The following is a 19,104-nucleotide window of genomic DNA, read 5'->3' as shown; positions in this document are numbered from 1 at the left end:
GGAAGCGTACTCCCCAGCCTCATACCCAGAATTCGGGGATGCAGAGATACTGGTGGAAAGCAGAAGTGAGCGGGACTTGCGAAGTTCACCTAGCGCGCTGTCCCACCGGTCCGCGGCCCTCTCGGGGAGACTCCGCAGCCCCAGCCCCGCGGCACCCCCCCCCCCCCGCCCCGGCCTCAGGCCGGTTCCCCTTTAATGCAGACCCAGGCTCAGCGCTGCCGGGCCCGGCTGTCACTCGGGCTAACTTGAATAAATATCCCCCACAGTTCATTGCTGCCGCTCACGCCGCGGAGGGGAAATGTCGGCCATGTTGATCGCAGCGCCGCCGCCGCCGCCGCCGCCGCCGGGCCGGGCTGGGGAGGGGACGGCGGTGGCCCGGCGACTCCGCGCCGCGCCAGGACGCTCCGTAGCGGGGGAGGGGGTGGGAGCCCGCAGGGGAAAAGACCTCAGCGCCTGGAGCACAGCGGGTGGGGGAGGGGAGCATAATGAAGGGTGAATGGGGGGGCGGGGAGGGTGAGAGAGGAAGGAACAGGGAAGGGAAGGGAAGGGGGAGGGCGAGGGCTGTTACCTTGATAGCATAGGGCGGCTCTTCGAAAGTGACCAGCATATACCTGTCTCCTCTGCTGGCAGGGTCCCGGGCACGGAGCTGCGGGAGAGCGGGTGGGGGACGGGAGGAGGCACAGGGCGGGCGAGAGGGAAGCAGAGAGAGGCGAGGTTACCAGGCGGAGAAGGGGCGCCCAGCGGCCCCGCCGCCCCCCACAGTACCGCACACGCCGCAGCCGCCCCCCACACACAGATCAGCCCCCGCACACCGCCCGGGGCCGGAGCCCCGGCCCGGGCCGAGCCCGGCTTGCAGCGCCCGCCCGCCCGCCCGCCCGCGCGGTGGGGGAGGGGGTCCCCGAGCCCGGCAGCTCCCGCAGTCAGGTCCCCGACACCTCCGCCTAGCCGCCCCCGGCCGCCCTCCCCCCACCCCTGCCGCCCGCGGGCCGCCGGACCGGGGTCGCCGCCCGGGCTCGGTCAGTCGGTACCTTCATGAAGGTCTCTACCGCGCCTTTGGCCGTGTCCAGGTAGGTGGTGCCCAGATGGCTGCGCTGGTTCATAGAGGCAGACGTGTCTATCAGGAACAGTAAGATGGGCATAGTGCTGGCCGGGGACACCGGGGCCCGAGGTGGTGGAGAAAGAGGAGATGGTAGAGGTGGAGGCGCCGGTGGCGGCGGCGGCGACCGCCGCTACGCGGGGCGGGGGAGCGCGGCCCCCGGGAGGAAAACACGGTCTGGGTCTTTCCTCCGGCTGCGGGGAGTTTCTCCCCCGATAGTTGAGAGGAAACTCCCCAGACCCAGTCCTCCCAGTCGTACCCCCGCCTCCGCCTCCTCCTGCCTGCCTGCCCGCTGGGGCGGGAGCCCGGCCGTCTGTCTGTCGGTCCGTCCCCCCCGCCTCGGGGGTCCCGTCCCCGCTCCCGGCCCCTGTGTGTGTCCCAGCGGGAGACGGGCCTGGCTCCCAACCCCACCCCCGGTGCAGGGAGTGGGGACCTGGGAGCTGGCGAAGAGGGGAGTGGGCTGAGGGGAGATTGGCCCTGGGGCTGTTGGGAGAAGTTTCAGGGACTCCCTCCGCACCCCGGCGGTGTCACCACTTTCTCAGCCCCTCTCGCTACTGAAGCGCTTTTCTCTCGCACACTCCGGTTTTAACTCGGGCAGGGGCTGCAGAGGCTCCGCCCCTGACACGTCCTCGAGCCACGTGATGCACCGCCCCGCTAATCTATTGGCTGGTCCCTGGCCTCTTATTAGCATATTCAAACAGCTCAGGGGCGGGGGAAGCTTGGAGGCTGGCTCCGGGAACAGTTATGGAGCACGCGCGGAGGCGGAGCGTCGGGTGCGCGCGAGAGCGAGCGCGAGGGGCGAGCAGGCGGGCCGGCAGACGCGGAGGCGGGCTCCGGGAAGGGGCGGGGACAGCCCGCGGAAGGACGGCGGTGTGGGGGCGGGGGCTGCGTCGGCGCGCGCAGGGCGGCCGCGGCCGTGAGTCTGCGCGTGAGGCCCGCCGCCCTCTCCTTGGCTGTTGGAGGTGATAGGGGTCGGAGGAAGGGAAATGGAGGCTGGCCTCAGCTCCTGTTTCGAGGTCGCTGTAGCGAACCCCTTCCCCGGTGGGCGGGTGAGGAGGGGATGAGTAGAGTGATCCAACGCCCGGTTAGGAGTCGGGGCAGGCTGGCGGTCATCCTCCGGAGGAGGGCTCGGGGCCCGCGGTCGTCGGAGGAGGTTCCTTGGGCCTCGGAGGGCCGGCCCCAGCGCGGGCGGGCCCGGGGCGGGGGAAGGGAAGTGAGAGGTTGTTTATGACCAGGGACTAATCTCCTCCGCGAGTCACTCCGCTCCCGTAGGGGAGTGGGGGCGAGGGACGATCCTCGCCCGCAGCCTCGCTCGGCCTTGGGCAGCGACCGAGGGTGAGGGCTGGACCTGGCCAGGAGCCCTCTCGTTGGAGGACCCACCAGAAAGGGAACAAACCCTTTTTTTCCGAACTCAGCCCTTAAAGGGCAGCGGGGGAAGACTCAAATATCGATAAACAGTTTATTGCCCTTTTTATACTCGGGGAAAAATAACCCGTCCTACCCAAAGAAATAACGTCTCACAAGCCATGTTTACTTAGGGCCACAGACTATCAATCTCAGAGCTAAAAGGGGCCTTAGAAAAGCAGCGTCCATTACTCTTGTTTTTAGATGAACACACTGACTTGGCTTGCCCAGGTGACACATAGCATGGGTTCTCCATAACCCTGCTAGTGCTCTTTCCTTGCACTGTATGCTGTCTCAGACTCGATCCAAATACTGCATGAAGGCAGACGTTCTCGGATAAAACCAGCCCCTGTCATCAGGCTTGATGGCATAATGATTCCTCTCCTAAATCATGTCCGAGGAAGAGTTGCCTCAAATATACTAGTTGAAAACTTAAAGACATTGCCTAAAATACAAGTTGAATTAGGGACATAAGACCGGTATAAGACTGTAGAGATTTATAGGGCCTCTCCTATTAGCCTAGCATTTCGATTGTTTATCCTGAAATTCTTAATTATTTGCCTACTGGTCACTCAAAGAAGTTGTTCCTATTACCATTAACACAGAACAGACATGTTTTGTGGCACTTTTTCTAAATTTTGAATTTTATAACTTGGACTTTTCCTAATATTTAAGACAACCTCTGAATTTTTGTTAATTTAATAGTAGGGCTATTCAGTAATATGGTGTTCTGTATGTGCCATAGAAGAGTAAAATATTTTTAAGAGATTTGGACTACTAAATAAAGTGGAGTAGCGAGCTTACATCCAATATTTGCTGAGGACCAGTGGAGTTAAAAAATGATTAAAATATTGTCCCTGCCTTCAAAGAGTTTGTGGTTTTTCTAGAAGAATATTGCCTACATATTATTAGCTACTACAGAGTAGAAAGTGATTAGATACTAAATAATTCAGAAAAGAGAAAATTTTATTTCCCTAGGGTAATGAAAGAACATTTTCCAGGGTCAGTAAGTTTAAGCGGTGCCTTAAAGCAATGTTTCTCAAACTGGGATCCTAGACCCTGGGGATAAGAATTAGAGTTCTTTGATACTTTAAATTTTTTGTTTTCATTTTAATGACAATATACAAATTGTTTTATTAGTTATAAAGAAATTTTTTCTTTCAAAGTGATAATTTGCAACTGAAAGAGATTTTCGTAGAGTTGGTCTTCAGATTTCTCTATCAGTGCTTTCAAACTGTGCTCTGTGGACTCCTGCCTGTCAGAAAATGTATTTTCTAGAATCATAATTTCTTTTACGTTTCTCAGGTTTGAGAAACACTGCTTTAAAAGATTAGTAGGATTTGGGTATGTGGGTAAAGGAAAAGAAGCTGCTGGTGAAAACTCCTTCTAGACGCTGGAAATGTAGCAAAGAAAGGAAGTTAGCACAGCATTGCCAGTGGCTTCCTGGGGAACAGTCAAGTTCAGCTAGGCTGGAGCACCAGGTACATGAAGAACAGTATAACATCCAGAAAGGTAGGTCAGGTCTGGATGGTAGAAGGCCTTTATTCCAGGCTAAGAATTTTTTTCCATATAAATTGGAGTTTTTAGTTAGGGTGCTGAGTACAAAGCAGTGTTTGAAGGGAATAGAACTAGACGAGTGAGGTAGATGAACATGCATTAATAATGACCTTACCTATTGCCATTACTTGAAATCATTTCCAACGGAGCCACCATGGTCTTTCTTCCCTGACTCCATGGAGTTGGCAGATTGTTGCACTAGGGTCATAAGTGGAGGTGTATGGTAGAGCCAGGATTAGATGCAAAGATCAGGAGAGCCAAGTCCAAGGAGCCAACGTGGAGCATATAACCAGAACCTATGCTTGTGGTGGCACCTGAGATCAAAGGCCAGGTTTCCAGTTCAGAGGCCCAGAAGTGCTGGAAGGCAAGGCCCCAAGGCAGAACAGGAAAAAAATCAGGACATACATAGGCAGCAAATCAAGAGGCAGTCCAAAACCAGGAAGCATTGACGAGTGGTCCCTAGACAAAATTGTGAAATAGGCCAAGTTTATTCTTAGTGACTCTGGTTGGCAATTAAGCTATTAGTTGGTGATGGCTTAAATTAGTGGTTCTGGGCCAGGAGATGCACATCAGCATTATCAATAGAGCTTAAAAATGATAATGAATGTACCAAATCCCCAAACCCAGAGGAAGGTGATACAGTAGAATTGGGATGGGCCCTCTACCTCTCATTTTTTAAAAAGCTGTTCAGGTGAATCTTAAATAATGCTGATTAAGAGCCATATGCTTAAAGTATAAGAATAATGTATGTGTCTAGCATCTAGTAGTACTCAGTAAATAACTTTAAAAATTCACATACCCTTAGAGTTATTACATTTCTTAAAACTCCTAAAATAAATCTGCAGACTAAAAGGGAAAAAAACTATAAATGTGACACCAATATAGATAACAGTGGAGTTTCATCATATGCATATTTAAATTGCTTGAATTCAACTATGTTTGACAAAAAGGAAAAAGAGAAAACAAAATAATGCCAGAGACTCCCACTGTTCCCCTCAATGAGCTTAGGCCTTGCAGGAAGCACAAGATGGGAAACATGAACCTCTTCTTCACTCAATCTCTGTGATTCTAGAATGTGATTCTAGAAAGATTCTGGTTATATGCAGGCTTATTTTTCTAAAACATGGCCCCCAAATGCAAGCCAACTATTTCATCAGACTCAACTGAAGAAACAGTGAACTCTTGCAATGCTAGAGGGAAAACTAGTTGGAGTAGGGTGTGCTAAGCCCTGTGCTGTTGCAGTCTAAGGGATTAGAGAAGACTTTTCTGGGAGGACATTGGTGGGAAGAAGTATGTGGGAGAAAACATGCTCTTTGCTGCTGTTTTTAAAGGAATGCTGCCCAAATGCTATGGTTCTGATTTAAAAGGGAATGAATTAATTATACAAAACCCTCTGAAAGAATGGTGACTCTGGCTTAAACAATAGCCTAAATTGTTGAAATGGAGCTATTCTAACAGAATTAAGAACTGATGAATTATATTCATTTGTAGGAGCCAACCAGAGCCCTTTTAAATTATTTTAAACTAAACAGGGTAACACGGTTTAAAAATAATTATGTGCCAATGACTTGGCTTATGGTATCTGGTTGTACCATCTGAAAAGAATAATCAGATGAACTTAGTGTTCCTCACATGTAACCTAACAAAGTTTCTTTTGGCTGTCTTACCATTCATTTGCTCAGCTCTCTGTTTTACTCTTTGAGATCACAATAGTGATGTTGAGAGGTTGAGAACATCAAAAACAATGAAGAAATAAGCGTAAAAAATTAGATGTGAAATTATGTAGCAGAAAGTATTCAAATAATATATAAGGAAATTTAATTTTGGTCATCCTAATTTATAATATTATATAATACCAATTATATAATTATATAATGTCAATCCTCAGAAAAAAATGCTACTAGGGACTACTATTAACAAGAAATTAGACCTTTCCAACGGGCAGCATTTCACAGTAATAGTTGAAGTCTTAGGCGATTCAAGATGAGTACTGAAAATGAACATATCCAAATTGAGAATTAGAATCAAAGTGGAACAGTTTCTCTATCAAAGGAGCATGAACATAGCAGTAATTATTTAAACAACTATTAATAGCCCACCTACTATGTGACAGGCACTATTGAAACCCTATCACTATGGTAAGCCATAGAGAGTTTATAGTTTAATGGAAAGAAGAAAAGTAGTGAGAATACACTCTTATGATGTCAGCAGACCCCAGGCATGATACAACCAGACCTGTCTTAGAAGATTGTTTTGAAAATGCAAGATAAGATACCGTATTTTATCAATTCTGAGACACCACGGGTTCTAAGAAATGCCATTACTTTGGGGCACTGAAAGAAAAACAAAAAATGCTGCTCATTAAACTACAACATGGGAATTCCCTGGCGGTCCAGTGGTTAGGACTGGGCGCTTTCACTTCAGGGCCCCAGGTTCGATCCCTTGTTGGGGAACTAAGATCCCACAAGCTGAACGGTGCAACAAAAAAATTAAAAATAAAAGTAAACTAAGACATATTGCTTTCTTACCAATTAGAATTTTTCCATACTGTACTGAATTCTACCAACCAGGAGCATTAGTGATACAACATGTTTTAAAAGAATACTCCACTCTTGTCTTCAGTATTTTCTTCTAAACCATTGGCTTCCATTCCACAAGTTTTGATTCTGGTGCTTTCTTGATCCAACTAGAAGGTGTCAGTGAAAGGTTTTCAGGCCCAAACAGGATTTATGTCCTTTCTTTAAACGGTTAGTTGACTAAAATGTCTAAGGTTTGCAATTGCCTCATTGTGCCACCAAGAATAATCATGAAGTTTGCGCATGTACAGGCTATGACAGCTACATCACAACTGCCTTCTGGTGACAGCATTATAAGATGCAACCACTGAATGCTGAATTCCAATTTTCGAGATGTTAAAAGAGAAAGCAATGTACATTTTAAAATCGGTGAAATGCTGGGACTTCCCTGGTGGTCCAGTGGTTAAGACTCCGTGCTCCCAATGCAGGGGGCCTGGGTTTGATCCCTGGTCAAGGAACTACATCTCTCATGCCGCAACTAAGACCGGTGCAGCCAATAAATAAATAAACATTTTTTAAAAATCGGTGAAATACTATTTAGTGCTTGTAGCTTTTAAGATAAGCATCATTAGAATATACAAAGAGCACTGTGAGTACTGAGGCTAGAGCAGCTAATCTCACAAAGGGACATTTGAGCAGACAGAAATCCATGGGGCTGGAACATGTGTGTGGAAGAGTGGCAGGAGTTGAGGCTGGACCACATCAAGGGTTTCATGTGTCCAAGTAAGATATTTTGAATTTTATCTTCGGGTGATAGGAAGACAGAGTTTTGTGGTAAGGGAGTAATATAATCAGAATCTCATTTTAGAAAGATAACTTCAGTAACAATTGGGAAGATGGATTAGAATGGGAATACAGTAAGCAAGGAGACCAATTAGGCAATTTCTGCCTTAATTCAGGGAACAAATAGGAATCACTGTGGATGTGACAACAGGGACAGTAAGGTAAGGCAGGTGTTATAAAAGACATGGGGACTTCCCTGGTGGCGCAGTGGTTAAGAATCCAACTGCCAATGCAGGGGACACGGGTTCGAGCCCTGTTCTGGGAAGATCCCACATGCCCAGAGCAACTAAGCCCATGCACCACAACTACTGAGCCCACGTGCCACAACTACTGAAGCCCACTTGCCTAGAGCCTGTGCTCCGCAACAAAAGAAGCCACTGCATTAAGAAGCCCACGCACCACAACGAAGAGTAGCCCCCACTAGCCGCAACTAGAGAAAGCCCACGTGCAGCAACGAAGACCCAATGCAGCCAAAAGTAAATAAATAAATCTTAAGAAATAAAAATAAAATTTAAAAATAATCTATAGAAAAATAAATAAATAAAAGGCATGGAGGCGATATATTATTTATAGAAAAATAAATAAATAAAAGACATGGAGGTGATAAACTCCATGAATTGATAGGACCTGGTGAACTGAGTAGATGCAGGCAGAATCATGATATTGTGAAATTAAATCCATCGTGCGTCATGTGAAGTGAATATCAAACTACTGGTAACTATAACTTCTAATAAGAACCAATGGTGTTTATTCAGTCATTGGTTCAACAAATATTTATTGAATCTCTAGTATGTGCAGCAGCTAGAAATTTAGCAGTGAATAAAACAGGTTGGAAAATGCCTGTCCTTATGAAGTTTACATTCTAGTGGGGGAGGGAGGCAGTAAAGAAGATAAGTATATGGTATGTTCACTCTTAAGTGTGAAGGAGGAAAACTAAAGCAGGAAAGGTAACAGTGTTGCAGAGGGGGAAGGGCTGCCGCTTTAGATATAGAGAACAGGGAAGACATCATTGAGAAAATGACATTTGAGTAGAGACCTGAAAGAAGTGAGAGGCAGAGCTGTGCAGACATCAAGGGGAAGACAGATTTTATCCATTTACTGAAAACATTTGTAGTTTGAAGTGCTGATACATTTTAAAGTCTTATCTGTTGGTAAGTATTCTTTGCTGATACTTAGTATTTTTATAACAAGTAGTATTAATAATCACTATTTTTGGCTGATAATACATGTTCTTACTAATAGCAGTATTGTTCTAATTAATAATAATAAGTATTCTTTGCTAATATACGTTCTCCCTGACAGGCAGAATATCAATTATTCATTAAATATTATTGAGAGATTTATTTATCTTAAAGTCAACAGGTACAGTTTTAGATTCTGGGGATTCAATGGGGAGGGATAAATTGGGAGACTGGGATTGACAAATGCACACTACCATATAAAATAGATAACTAATAAGGACCTACTGTATAGCACAGGGAACTCTTCTCAGTACTCTGTAATGGCCTATATGGGAAAAGAATCTAAAAAAGAGTGGATAGGGCTTCCCTGGTGGCGCAGTGGTTAAGAATCCGCCTGCCAACGCAGGGGACACGGGTTCGAGCCCTGGTCCGGGAAGATCCCACATGCCGCGGAGCAACTGAGCCCATGCGCCACAACTACTGAGCCTATGCTCTGGAGCCTGCGAGCCACAACTACTGAGCCCGCCTGCCACAACTACTGACGCCCACGCACCTAGAGCCCGTGCTCCACAACAAAAGAAACCACATCAATGAGAAGACCCGGCTCGCTGCAACTAGAGAAAGCCCGCGTGCAGCAACAAAGACCCAGTGTAGCCAAAAAAAAAAAAAACAGTGGCTGTATGTATATGTATAACTGATTTACTTTGCTGTACAGCAGAAACTAACACAATATTGTAAATCAACTATACTCTAATAAAAAAATTTTTTTAAAGATTCTGGGGATTCAGTGTTAAATGAGATAGACCTACTCGCTACCCTCGGAGAGTTGCCAGGTAAAATACAGGACCCACAATTAAATTGGAATTTCAGATAATGCATAATTTTTTAGTATAATTATGTACCTAATATTATGTGGAACATACTTATACTAAAAAAATTATGTGTGGGCTTCCCTGGTGGCGCAGTGGTTAAGAATCCGCCTGCCAATGCAGGGGACACGGGTTCGAGCCCTGGTCTGGGAAGATCCCATATGCCGCGGAGCAACTAAGCCCGTGCACCACAACTACTGAAGCCCACGCGCCTAGAGCCCGTGCTCCTCTACAAGTAGAGAAGCCACTGTAACGAACAGCAGCCCCTGCTCGCTGCAACTAGAGAAAGCCCGCACGCAGCAAACAAGACCCAATGGAGCCAAAAATAAATAAAATAAATTCATAAGAAAAAAAATTATGTGTTGTTCATCTTAAATTCAAGTTTAACTGGGCATCCTGTATTTTTATTTGCTGAATCCGGCAATTCTATGCCCTCAGCTGAACCTACAACCTAACCTACAGGTGGCAGAGATTAGTAAATACAATTAGCATACAGTGCACATGCTGTATAACCTGGGAAGCCATAAAATGGAAGACACTGAGACTCTAAATGGGTGGAAGAAACCTGCCTGCCAACCAAGAACATCCATCCTTAAGAGCAAGAAACAAACTCATCATATTTGCACCATGTGTTTTGGATCCATTTGTCCCATGGTCTCTTTCTAACACCAGCCTAGCCTAACTACCTTAATGTGTCAGTCCTGAAATCTATCATGCCCAGGTTTACTCCAGAATCAGAAGTTTTCATGTAATGTACCAGCAACTAGTAAAATATGTAAATAATTTTTACCAACAGAGAGGTAAAAATGCTTGTACTGTAGTCATCATTCTCTCAGGTGCTGGTTTTAAAAACTGGGGTGCCCAATGTCGGGTATGAACCCTTCACTCCTCAGAAGACGCTCTGGGTTTTGAGTTCCCTCCTGATTATAGGTCGCCATGCCAGGGGTGGGAATTACAGTGAGATTGTGTCTCAGCCTTTCTACCTGCTTCAATGTGATTTCCCTCTGGTTTGCCTCATGTGAAGGGGTTGCTCCGCCAGTTTTTACGTTTTTGTTCAGAGGAAATTGTTCTGTATACAGCTGTAGATACATTGTGTCCATGGCAGAAAGTGAGTTCAAGGTCTTCCTACGTAGCTGTCTTGAGCCAGAACCATAGTCATCCTTCCGACATGGCTTTAAACCTGAGTATTTTCAAGGCAGTCATGAGGGACATCGGATCAATAAAAGAAAATTACATGATTTGATGGTTTCCCTAAGCAACTAACACCATACATTATTTCTGGCTATTAAAACATTTTAAAATATTTTTTCTTTCAAACAGTTATTGAATGTAGAGACAGGTATTGTAGGCTCTGAAAATTATAAATAAGACATGATTTCTGATTTCAGAAAGTGTAGGGCCTAGTAGAGCAAATAAAGATACATAATACTAAGCACAGTCTAATCAGTGCCAAAAGATAAATGCAAATAATATCCCTAATTGAAGTGAGAAATTCATTCAGACTGAAGAAGAATAGAATAAAGCAATTGAATAAGGAAGCATTTTTCTTCAAAGTTTTATAATTTTCTAACTTTAAATTTTGTTTAAAAGAATCTGTCAAAAATTTACAAAATGCAAAAATAACAGAGAAAACAAAATTCACTTTTAATCTCACTACACAGATATAGCCACTAAGAACATTTTAGTATATATTCCCTCCTTTATATTTTAAATAGAATTAGGGTCTTTTATATATATTTTTTCTATCCTGCTTTTTTCCCACCTAATATAATGTAAGCATTTTTCATTAAATAATGTTTTCAATATGACTTTTAAAAAGTGCATAATATTCCATCCCATGGATGTATCATGATTTATTTTCTTATTACCAGATATTTTATTTCTAGATGTTTTACTTTTATAAATAAGGATGCACTGAACAGCCCTATACATCAATCTTTGTAATAATTCAACAATTATTATTTGAACACTAGTTACTGCTCTGGATGTTGGAGATATGTTAGTGAAAAAAACAGTCCCAAATCCCTGCCCACATGGGGAAGAGGAGGAGAGAGACAATAAATATGTAAACTCTATATTTGTAAGACAGCGATAAGTACTCTAGAAAAAAATAAAGCAGGGAAAAGGAGTAAGTGGTGGAGCTAGGTGCTTCCCTTTTAAACCTGTGTGATAGAAATAACTAAAACATGGAGTGGAATTTGGTAAATGCCAAAAAGAAGTTCAAAATGCAATGAGGGACATTACCTAATTGGACAGGACAAGAAAGAGAAACCCACCAAATTAGCAGAGAACAGGTGGACAACCAAAGCCAAAGCAAAAAGAGAATTTCCAAAAGGAAAATATAATTTTTCAAAAGTTAATGACACAACAAAGTGAAGGCTGAACAAAAGCTATTAGATTTGAGAAAGCCATTGTTGACTTTTATAAGGAATATAAAGACAGAAGAAATAAGGTCAATTAGATCACCAGGGATTTTTTTTTTTTTTTTTTTTACTTTTTTTTTTTGGCTCTGCCACACGGCTTGTGGGATCTTAGTTCCCTGACCAGGGATGGAACCCAAGCCCCCTTTAGTGGAAGTGTGGAGTCCTAACCATTGGACTGCCAGGGAATTCCCACCAGGGATTTTAGTGAATGACTGAAGGCGGAGAATATAAACTTCTCTTTTTGAACTAAAAAAAAGAAGATGGGATGGTAGCTCAAAGGACCAAAGAGAACTTTATTTTAAAGTGAAGGAAAAACCTGAACATGTTTTCAGGTAGAGAAACAATGGGGGGAAACCGAAGGTGTGAGAGAGGTATGGCGGGGTGGGGCAGTCTCAGGAGAGGAAACGACAGGGTTAAGAGCACAGGTGGGAACACGAGGACGTGAAAGAAGGGGCACTGACTTCCCTGAGACCAGAAACAATGACAAGAATATGAACAATGACCAGCACCGTGCCCACTGTGATGTTAATTGACCACAAGGCTGCCCAGAATTTGGTCAAACATTATTCTGGGTGTGTGTGAGGGTGTTTGTGGATGAGATCAATATTTGAATAGGTAGACTGAGTTAAGCAGATTGCCCTCCCCCAAGTGGGTGGGTCTCATCCAATCAAAGACCTGAATGGAACAAAGAGACACCCTCCCTTGAGTAAGAGGGACGTCCCCCCTGACCGCCTTGAGCAGGGACTTCAGTCTTTTCCTGCCTTCAGACTCAAAACTGTAACACTGGCTCTTCTTGGGTCTCAAGCCTGCCAGCTTTTGGACTGGGACTACTATTGGCTCTCCTAGGTCGTCTCCACTTTGCCGACTGCAGATGTTGGGACTTCTCAGGCTCCATGCTCGTGTGAGCCAATTCTTTATAAGCAATCAATCTCTCTCTCTCTCTCTCTCTCTCTCTCTCTCTCTCTCTATATATATATATATATATATACATACACACATATATGTATGTTCTATGTTCTGTTCCTCTGTTTCTATTTGTTCTGTTTCTCTGGAGAACCCTGACTAATATGTCAGTATATGGCAGATGTGTAATCTATATTGAATGACAAAATCAATTATAGAGAGATTCAGAGGTGGAGAGAATGGGTCCGAGGGAGCAATGGGAAATGGATGGCTGCCCAAGCCAACCAAGCTAAATGCTCCAGGGAAACCTCTTTAGTGGCTGCTAGGGGATAGTATGGACAAGCAAGCAGACCTTCTGAGCTCTTCATAGGCAAAAATCCCGGCTGGCAGGGGGTCAACCTCTAGGACATTCAACAAGCATACCTGTAGGTGGTCAGAGCTCTGAGTCAGAAATATGAAATCAAGGGAATGGTCAGAAAACATGCATTTCATCGCCTACTTGTGCCAGGCACTCCTGCTAGAGCTTCCCATGATCATTTAATCTTCTGACAAACCTGCAAGCTAAGTGTTCTTTCTTTTTCAGAAAAGGAAAGGGAGAACAAGTAATATTAATTAACATAGTCCAAGGTCACAAAGCAGAATAGACTTGGAACCTAGATCTGAATCCAGAGGCATAATCCAGGGCAAGCCTGACAGGAGTTGTCGTTGACCCATCCATGGGAATTGGCACTTAGGGCTAGGGCTCCAATCCCTGTGCAGATGTAGGAACTGGGATACTTGGAACAAAAACAAGGCAGAGCCTCAGACACAGAGGAAAACATAAGGGAGCCAGTCAACAAAATATAGTATAAGGGAGGAATTTGCTCATAAGAACATAGTGGGAAGGATAATGGGGTGAGAGCTTCTAAGATGTTAGTAAGAATATCATTTTAATATTCAGTTCGCTAGTCTCCAAACACTAGTGTTCTAAAACAGTGAGTAAAATAGCTTTACATCTTATTAGGCAATATCTATCACAGATGATGGGCACATAGGAGCACTCATGACGTCCACTTAATTTGCCAGATTAAGTGATGCTCCTCATTCCCTCTTTAAAACATGCCCACGTTGTGGTATACGCCCCAAACTAGTAAAATTTCCTTTGCTATCATTGTGAACTTCACCCACTACAAGTTCCATGCTTGTGTAATCAGTTGCATTTTCCCCCCCAAGCCCCTTCATACCAGCTGAACTTGTATTATGTTAATTATTACATAAACCAATGGAACGTGAAACAAAGTCACTAAGTAAATCGCTGTCAAATTAGGTGTAAGCAAAACAACTACAAAAGCCTAGAAAAAAAAGTAAAAATCTATAAATATTTTGCATTTCAAAAGATTGACAAATGAAATACAGTTGACCCTTGAACAAAGCAGGGGTTGGAGCGCCAGCCTACCACACAGTGGAAAATCTGACTATAATTTATAATTGGTCCTCCGTTTTCTGTAGTTCCTGGGTATCCACCATCCACATCAAATTCATGAATTCGGGACTTCCCTGGCGGTCCAGTGGTTAAGACTCCACGCTTCCAACGCAGTGGACACAGGTTCGATCCCTGGTCGGGGAACTAAGATCCCACATGCCGCACGGCGCAGCCAAAAAAAAAAAAAATCCATGAATTCAATCAACTGAGGATCATATAGTACAGTAGTACTTACTATTGATAAAACGCGCGTATAAGTGTAACTGCAGAGTTCAAATCCCTGTTGTTCAAGAGTCAACTGTACATTTGCAGTTCAAGTTATTTTAGCTTTAGGTATGTAGTGGCATTTTTTAAATTTCTCTGCTTTAGTTGACTTTTTCAGTCCACCAATCACCTACCAATGTTGGATAAGAGGGCTTTTACTATGCTCTGCATTGTACTTGTATAGCACTTTTGTTTTTTTCTAAAAAAAAGCACAGTCTGTCTAGCAAAGCAAAATTCAAGGCCAAGTCCACGTTCTTTTAGTGATTCCATTCAGCATTTTTCTGTTAAACCTCAACACAGAGTATAATAATACTACATGTCTGTTTAGACTATTCCTCTAAGTCTATAATGTGACTCCTCTGTATTAAATTCTGTATTGCAAACATTTATGGCTCACTAGTATTCATAAGATTGCCAGGAATTATGCATTTGGGGGCCAAGTTGTTGTTTCATTATAGGCCAATATGTACAGCATTCTAATAGTTCTCAATGGACGGAATCCTAGAGACAATCTAGTGTGATTCTCTTGTATTAAAGATAAGTAAACTGAGGCCCAGGGTTAAAGACACTTGTCCAAGGTAAAAATATATTGAAATAAAATTAAGGGAAATATTTCAATAGCCCCTAACAATTGTACCTTCCCCATAATATATAACACTTAAAATCCAAGATTCTCAAAGCACTTTTAAATCAGATCATTAATGATTCTGATACCTATGTATCAAATTATTGTCCTATTTTCTACCAGCTGGGTTGCCTCCTCTCAGACACTGAATGGTCAACATTTTCTTTGCAGGTGAATCAGTTGAGAGTTGCATTCATCCGTGAATAAGAAACCTGAAAAACAAGGGTTATTTTTATCACCTGTGTCAGTGTTAGGCTGTCCAGGCAGGCCTCGTTTGTCCACTCTTAAGTTTTATACTATCATTAAGAAAATGAGGCTTTCTCAGGTTTTTGTTCAGCCAGTCTTAATGAGTGCTTCTCAACTGGTAATAAGCTATTTCACCTCAAGTATTGTAGGTTTGCTTTGGTAAAAGAGATGAGAAGAAGAAAAGAAAGCAAGTCAGCTGAGCTGGCTTTCCTTAGAAAAGAGATTTTCTGGAACCATCCTAATAATTTCCTCTCAGATCTGATTGGCCAACTATGTTACACGGCCACTGTCACCTGAATGGTGGCTGCACTATGTGATAGGAAGGCAACCTGCAATCTCTGTCACTGCAGGACTGTTGCCAAGATTAGGAAGAACATGTGTGTGGCATCGATAGCATGGTTCATAGTAGATGCTGAAAAACTGGCAGCTGTTATTGTTAGAAAAAAATGAAACTAGCGGTGACATCTCCAAATTTCTTCCATAGTAATTATGAAGAAATGTAGTAATGTTTTCATGCATGTAAAGAATCCAATATGGTAATAACATAATTTTTAGTAGCAAAGCACATTTTTACGGAACTTCCATTTGGCACTAAAATATCGGTATGGCAACTTTTAAAAACTCATTTGATTTACCAGATTATCATTCTGGACACTGGTCAATAGTTTATGAATATGCACTGTAGTGTCAAAAGTTTTAAATATAAATGACCTTTTTCTCTCTTATGTTTCATGAGTTGGAAAATATTTGTTTATTTTACTTAATTATCATTAAAAATATATTTTATCATAAGTAAAGCATGTTCACATTGGTGACATGTTGAGAAAATAACATCTGTTGGACCATTAAAATTTTACAAGTATTTATTTGTATTATTCATACAGACATACATATTCATACATATTACTGTTAAATAGAGATCTTGACTTTAAAAAGATGTATCTGTGGAGATCATTGGGTTTCTGGTTTCAGTTCCAAGAATTTCTAGTTTGCTATAGGCATTGCCACTAGAATGGCAATCCCAGAAGTTTTATATAAGGTACTTGATTTTGTGAAGCAACAAGAAGAAAAAAGACAAATATGTATTTTATAAGAAAATTAACCATTTTCACATAGAAAAATAAAAAATATTAGCAGAATTTCATAGATGTAAAAATACCTAGAGCTAACATCTGCCTCATACATGTAGTTTACCATGTACCAGTCAATCCCATGATAAAACAAAAAGCTGAAGCACAATCCAATATTGTGTTATACTGGACTTTTATGATATAAATCGCTTTGAAATGAGTAGGCAAAACAAACAAAAAACTTCACATAAAACCTCTGTCTAAATATTTTCTCTAAAATTAATTAAATATGAAAGGGGTATGTGTATGTGTAATAAAAGAAAGGGAATGTAGCCATTTTAAAAGTCTACCTAGGAGTCATTATAACATTATGCTTAGTGTTTTACAAATACTTCTTATCTCTCAATCTTTGTAACAACTCTGAGTACTTAGTTGTTTCTCCACTAAGGGGAATCACATGGAAAGGAGGCATCAGAGAGCCTAAGTGTCCTGAACAGGGACTGCAGAGCTGTGACTCCAATGCTGATCAAACTCTACAGCCTATGTTGGATCCTCTACTCCATGCCCTAAACATGTGATTGTCTCATGAATATGACTTAGCCTCTAAGTTTTTCATGTAGCAATTTTGTGACCTTTGATGTTAATTCATGTATTGTAGTTTTAATGTTCAGATCTGTGAAATGTAATTTTGGTTCTGGTTTGCTTTTCAAAATACAACCCAGGACAATACAAGCAATATAATATGAAGAAATGAACAATTAGATGATGAATTTAACCAGTTTATAAAGTTTGAACTCAAACTTCCCCTGGATTGTAAGATTCATCTTTTTTCTCTATAATTACCAAAATACTTGATTCAGTTATCCAATTAATTTTATATATTAATTTTATATATAAACTTCAAATTGCAGCTTTTAATTGCCTTATTCCACCAGCAAGCATGTACATGCTTTTTTCTTTTGAACTTTTTCTTGCTTATTTTTCCCTTTGCTTAGATTCATCCCATCATCTACAGTTAAGCCTGTTTTATAGGAAGTCTTTGCTTTCTTTAAATTATTTCTTTTAGTCTAATTCCACCTCTTCCCAACTTTAATTCAGCATATATCCTGCACTTACCTATAGTACTTGTGTCAGCATTATTATTTCATTGGCAACACTGTCACCACTGGAAGTCAGTCTCAGTTGTGAAAGAGAATTTGTTTAGGCATAACAATAGCAATACTGAAAAGATATTTTCAATGTCTTTTGTAAAGAACTGAAATAAAATGCAAGCCTCCCTTTAATCCATTGGATCTTTTGCAGATAAAAAAATTTTTTATTTTAAGTAAAAGTGCACTTCATTTTTATCACTAATGCATCCAAGAAGATCCTTTTATACTCTAAGGAGTACCATTTTCACTTTCATAAAGAATTCTGAAACCTATTAGTTACTCAGATCCAGCAGTTTGTTTCTTTCCACAGATCGGGATGAGCAAACTGCCCTGGCAGGAAGCCACCAGAAATTCCAGTTGCAGACTGCCATCTTCCTTCACAAAAAGGGCCTGGAAAGTGCTAGCAATACCCTATTCCTCTTAAGCATCTCTAACCCTTACTCAAGAAAAGGGCAGGGCTTCCCTGGTGGCGCAGTGGTTAAGAATCTGCCTGCCAATGCAGGGGACACGGGTTCGAGCCCTGGTCTGGGAAGATCCCACATGACGCGGAGCAACTACGCCTGTGAGCCACAACTACTGAGCGTGAGCCACAACTACTGAGCCTGCGTGTCTGGAGCCTGTGCTCCGCAACGAGAGGCCGCGACAGTGAGAGGTCCGCGCACTGCGATGAAGAGTGGCCCCCACTCGCCACAGCTGGGGAAAGCTCTCGCACAGAAACGAAGACCCAACACAGCCAAAAATAAAATTAATTAATTAATTAATTTTTAAAAAAAAGAAAAGGGCAAAGGTTAAGTAAAAATGTTTGGTACAGTCGATTTTTAAATGAAATAAAAACACATACTCATACTAGGGATAAACTCCTTTTAAAGTATGTTCTGCCTTATTTTCTGAGGTATAAAAATATTTTTAAGGCAATTTCAATGAATCAGATTTCAAGAAACTACTAGAACATTTTTTGTGAGTTGCTTTCAATGTATCTGAATTATGATACATATTTCAACACTTTGCTATACCAGAGTATGTAGGTTTGTCAGTCACTTCACAGCTGTCAAAAGGAAATTCTTATTTTAAATCTCTACATCATCATTAAATAGTTCTAATAATAAAAGGCCTAAATTTTAGGTCCTCAGGGACATCAAGGTATCTCATCTACTGTGTTGTTCAAGCTCTGGCAGCATGTTGTAAAACAGATATGTAACAGGCAATAAAGGGTAGGAACAAAACCTAACATTGTTACCTGGTGTTGACACCACCTAAGATGCTGAATAAGATGATACAATATTTTGTTTAAGACTAGTAGGCTATTTTAATAAGTGAACCAAACCGGGGTGGGGGGTGAGGAATTCTAGGCATATCTATTTCAGGATACGACCTATCATTGACCCTTTTTCCTCCTTAAGTAAATGTGTTCCTCTTCCTACATAGCTCAGAGCATTGTCATAACATCCTTGTGAAAGCAGTCATTTAAAAATGGAGTTCAAAGTCCACATTGCA

At 42.4% G+C, this 19,104-nt stretch overlaps 1 protein-coding gene across 3 annotated transcripts in view; it reads right to left on the bottom strand.

Moving 5' to 3' along the window:
• Window positions 1-1,667, bottom strand: part of INTS6 (integrator complex subunit 6) — a 109,756-nt gene extending 108,089 nt beyond the window's left edge. For all 3 annotated transcript variants that reach the window (XR_009498632.1, XR_009498631.1, XM_059902495.1), the window contains exons 1-2: window positions 1,029-1,667; window positions 569-646 (exon numbers count right to left, since the gene is read on the bottom strand). Coding sequence is in view for 1 of the 3 variants with exons in the window: in XM_059902495.1 (XP_059758478.1) it covers window positions 569-646; window positions 1,029-1,139 (189 nt within the window). In the remaining 2 variants the exon portion in view is untranslated. The remainder of the gene's footprint in view (window positions 1-568; window positions 647-1,028) is intronic.
• Window positions 1,668-19,104: the final 17,437 nt, after the last annotated feature.

Source organism: Balaenoptera ricei, chromosome 18 (genome assembly GCF_028023285.1).
Source record: "Balaenoptera ricei isolate mBalRic1 chromosome 18, mBalRic1.hap2, whole genome shotgun sequence".
Classification (NCBI taxonomy): domain Eukaryota; kingdom Metazoa; phylum Chordata; class Mammalia; order Artiodactyla; family Balaenopteridae; genus Balaenoptera; species Balaenoptera ricei.
Note: the sequence above shows the minus strand (reverse complement) of the source record. Positions and strands in the feature narration are given on the sequence as shown.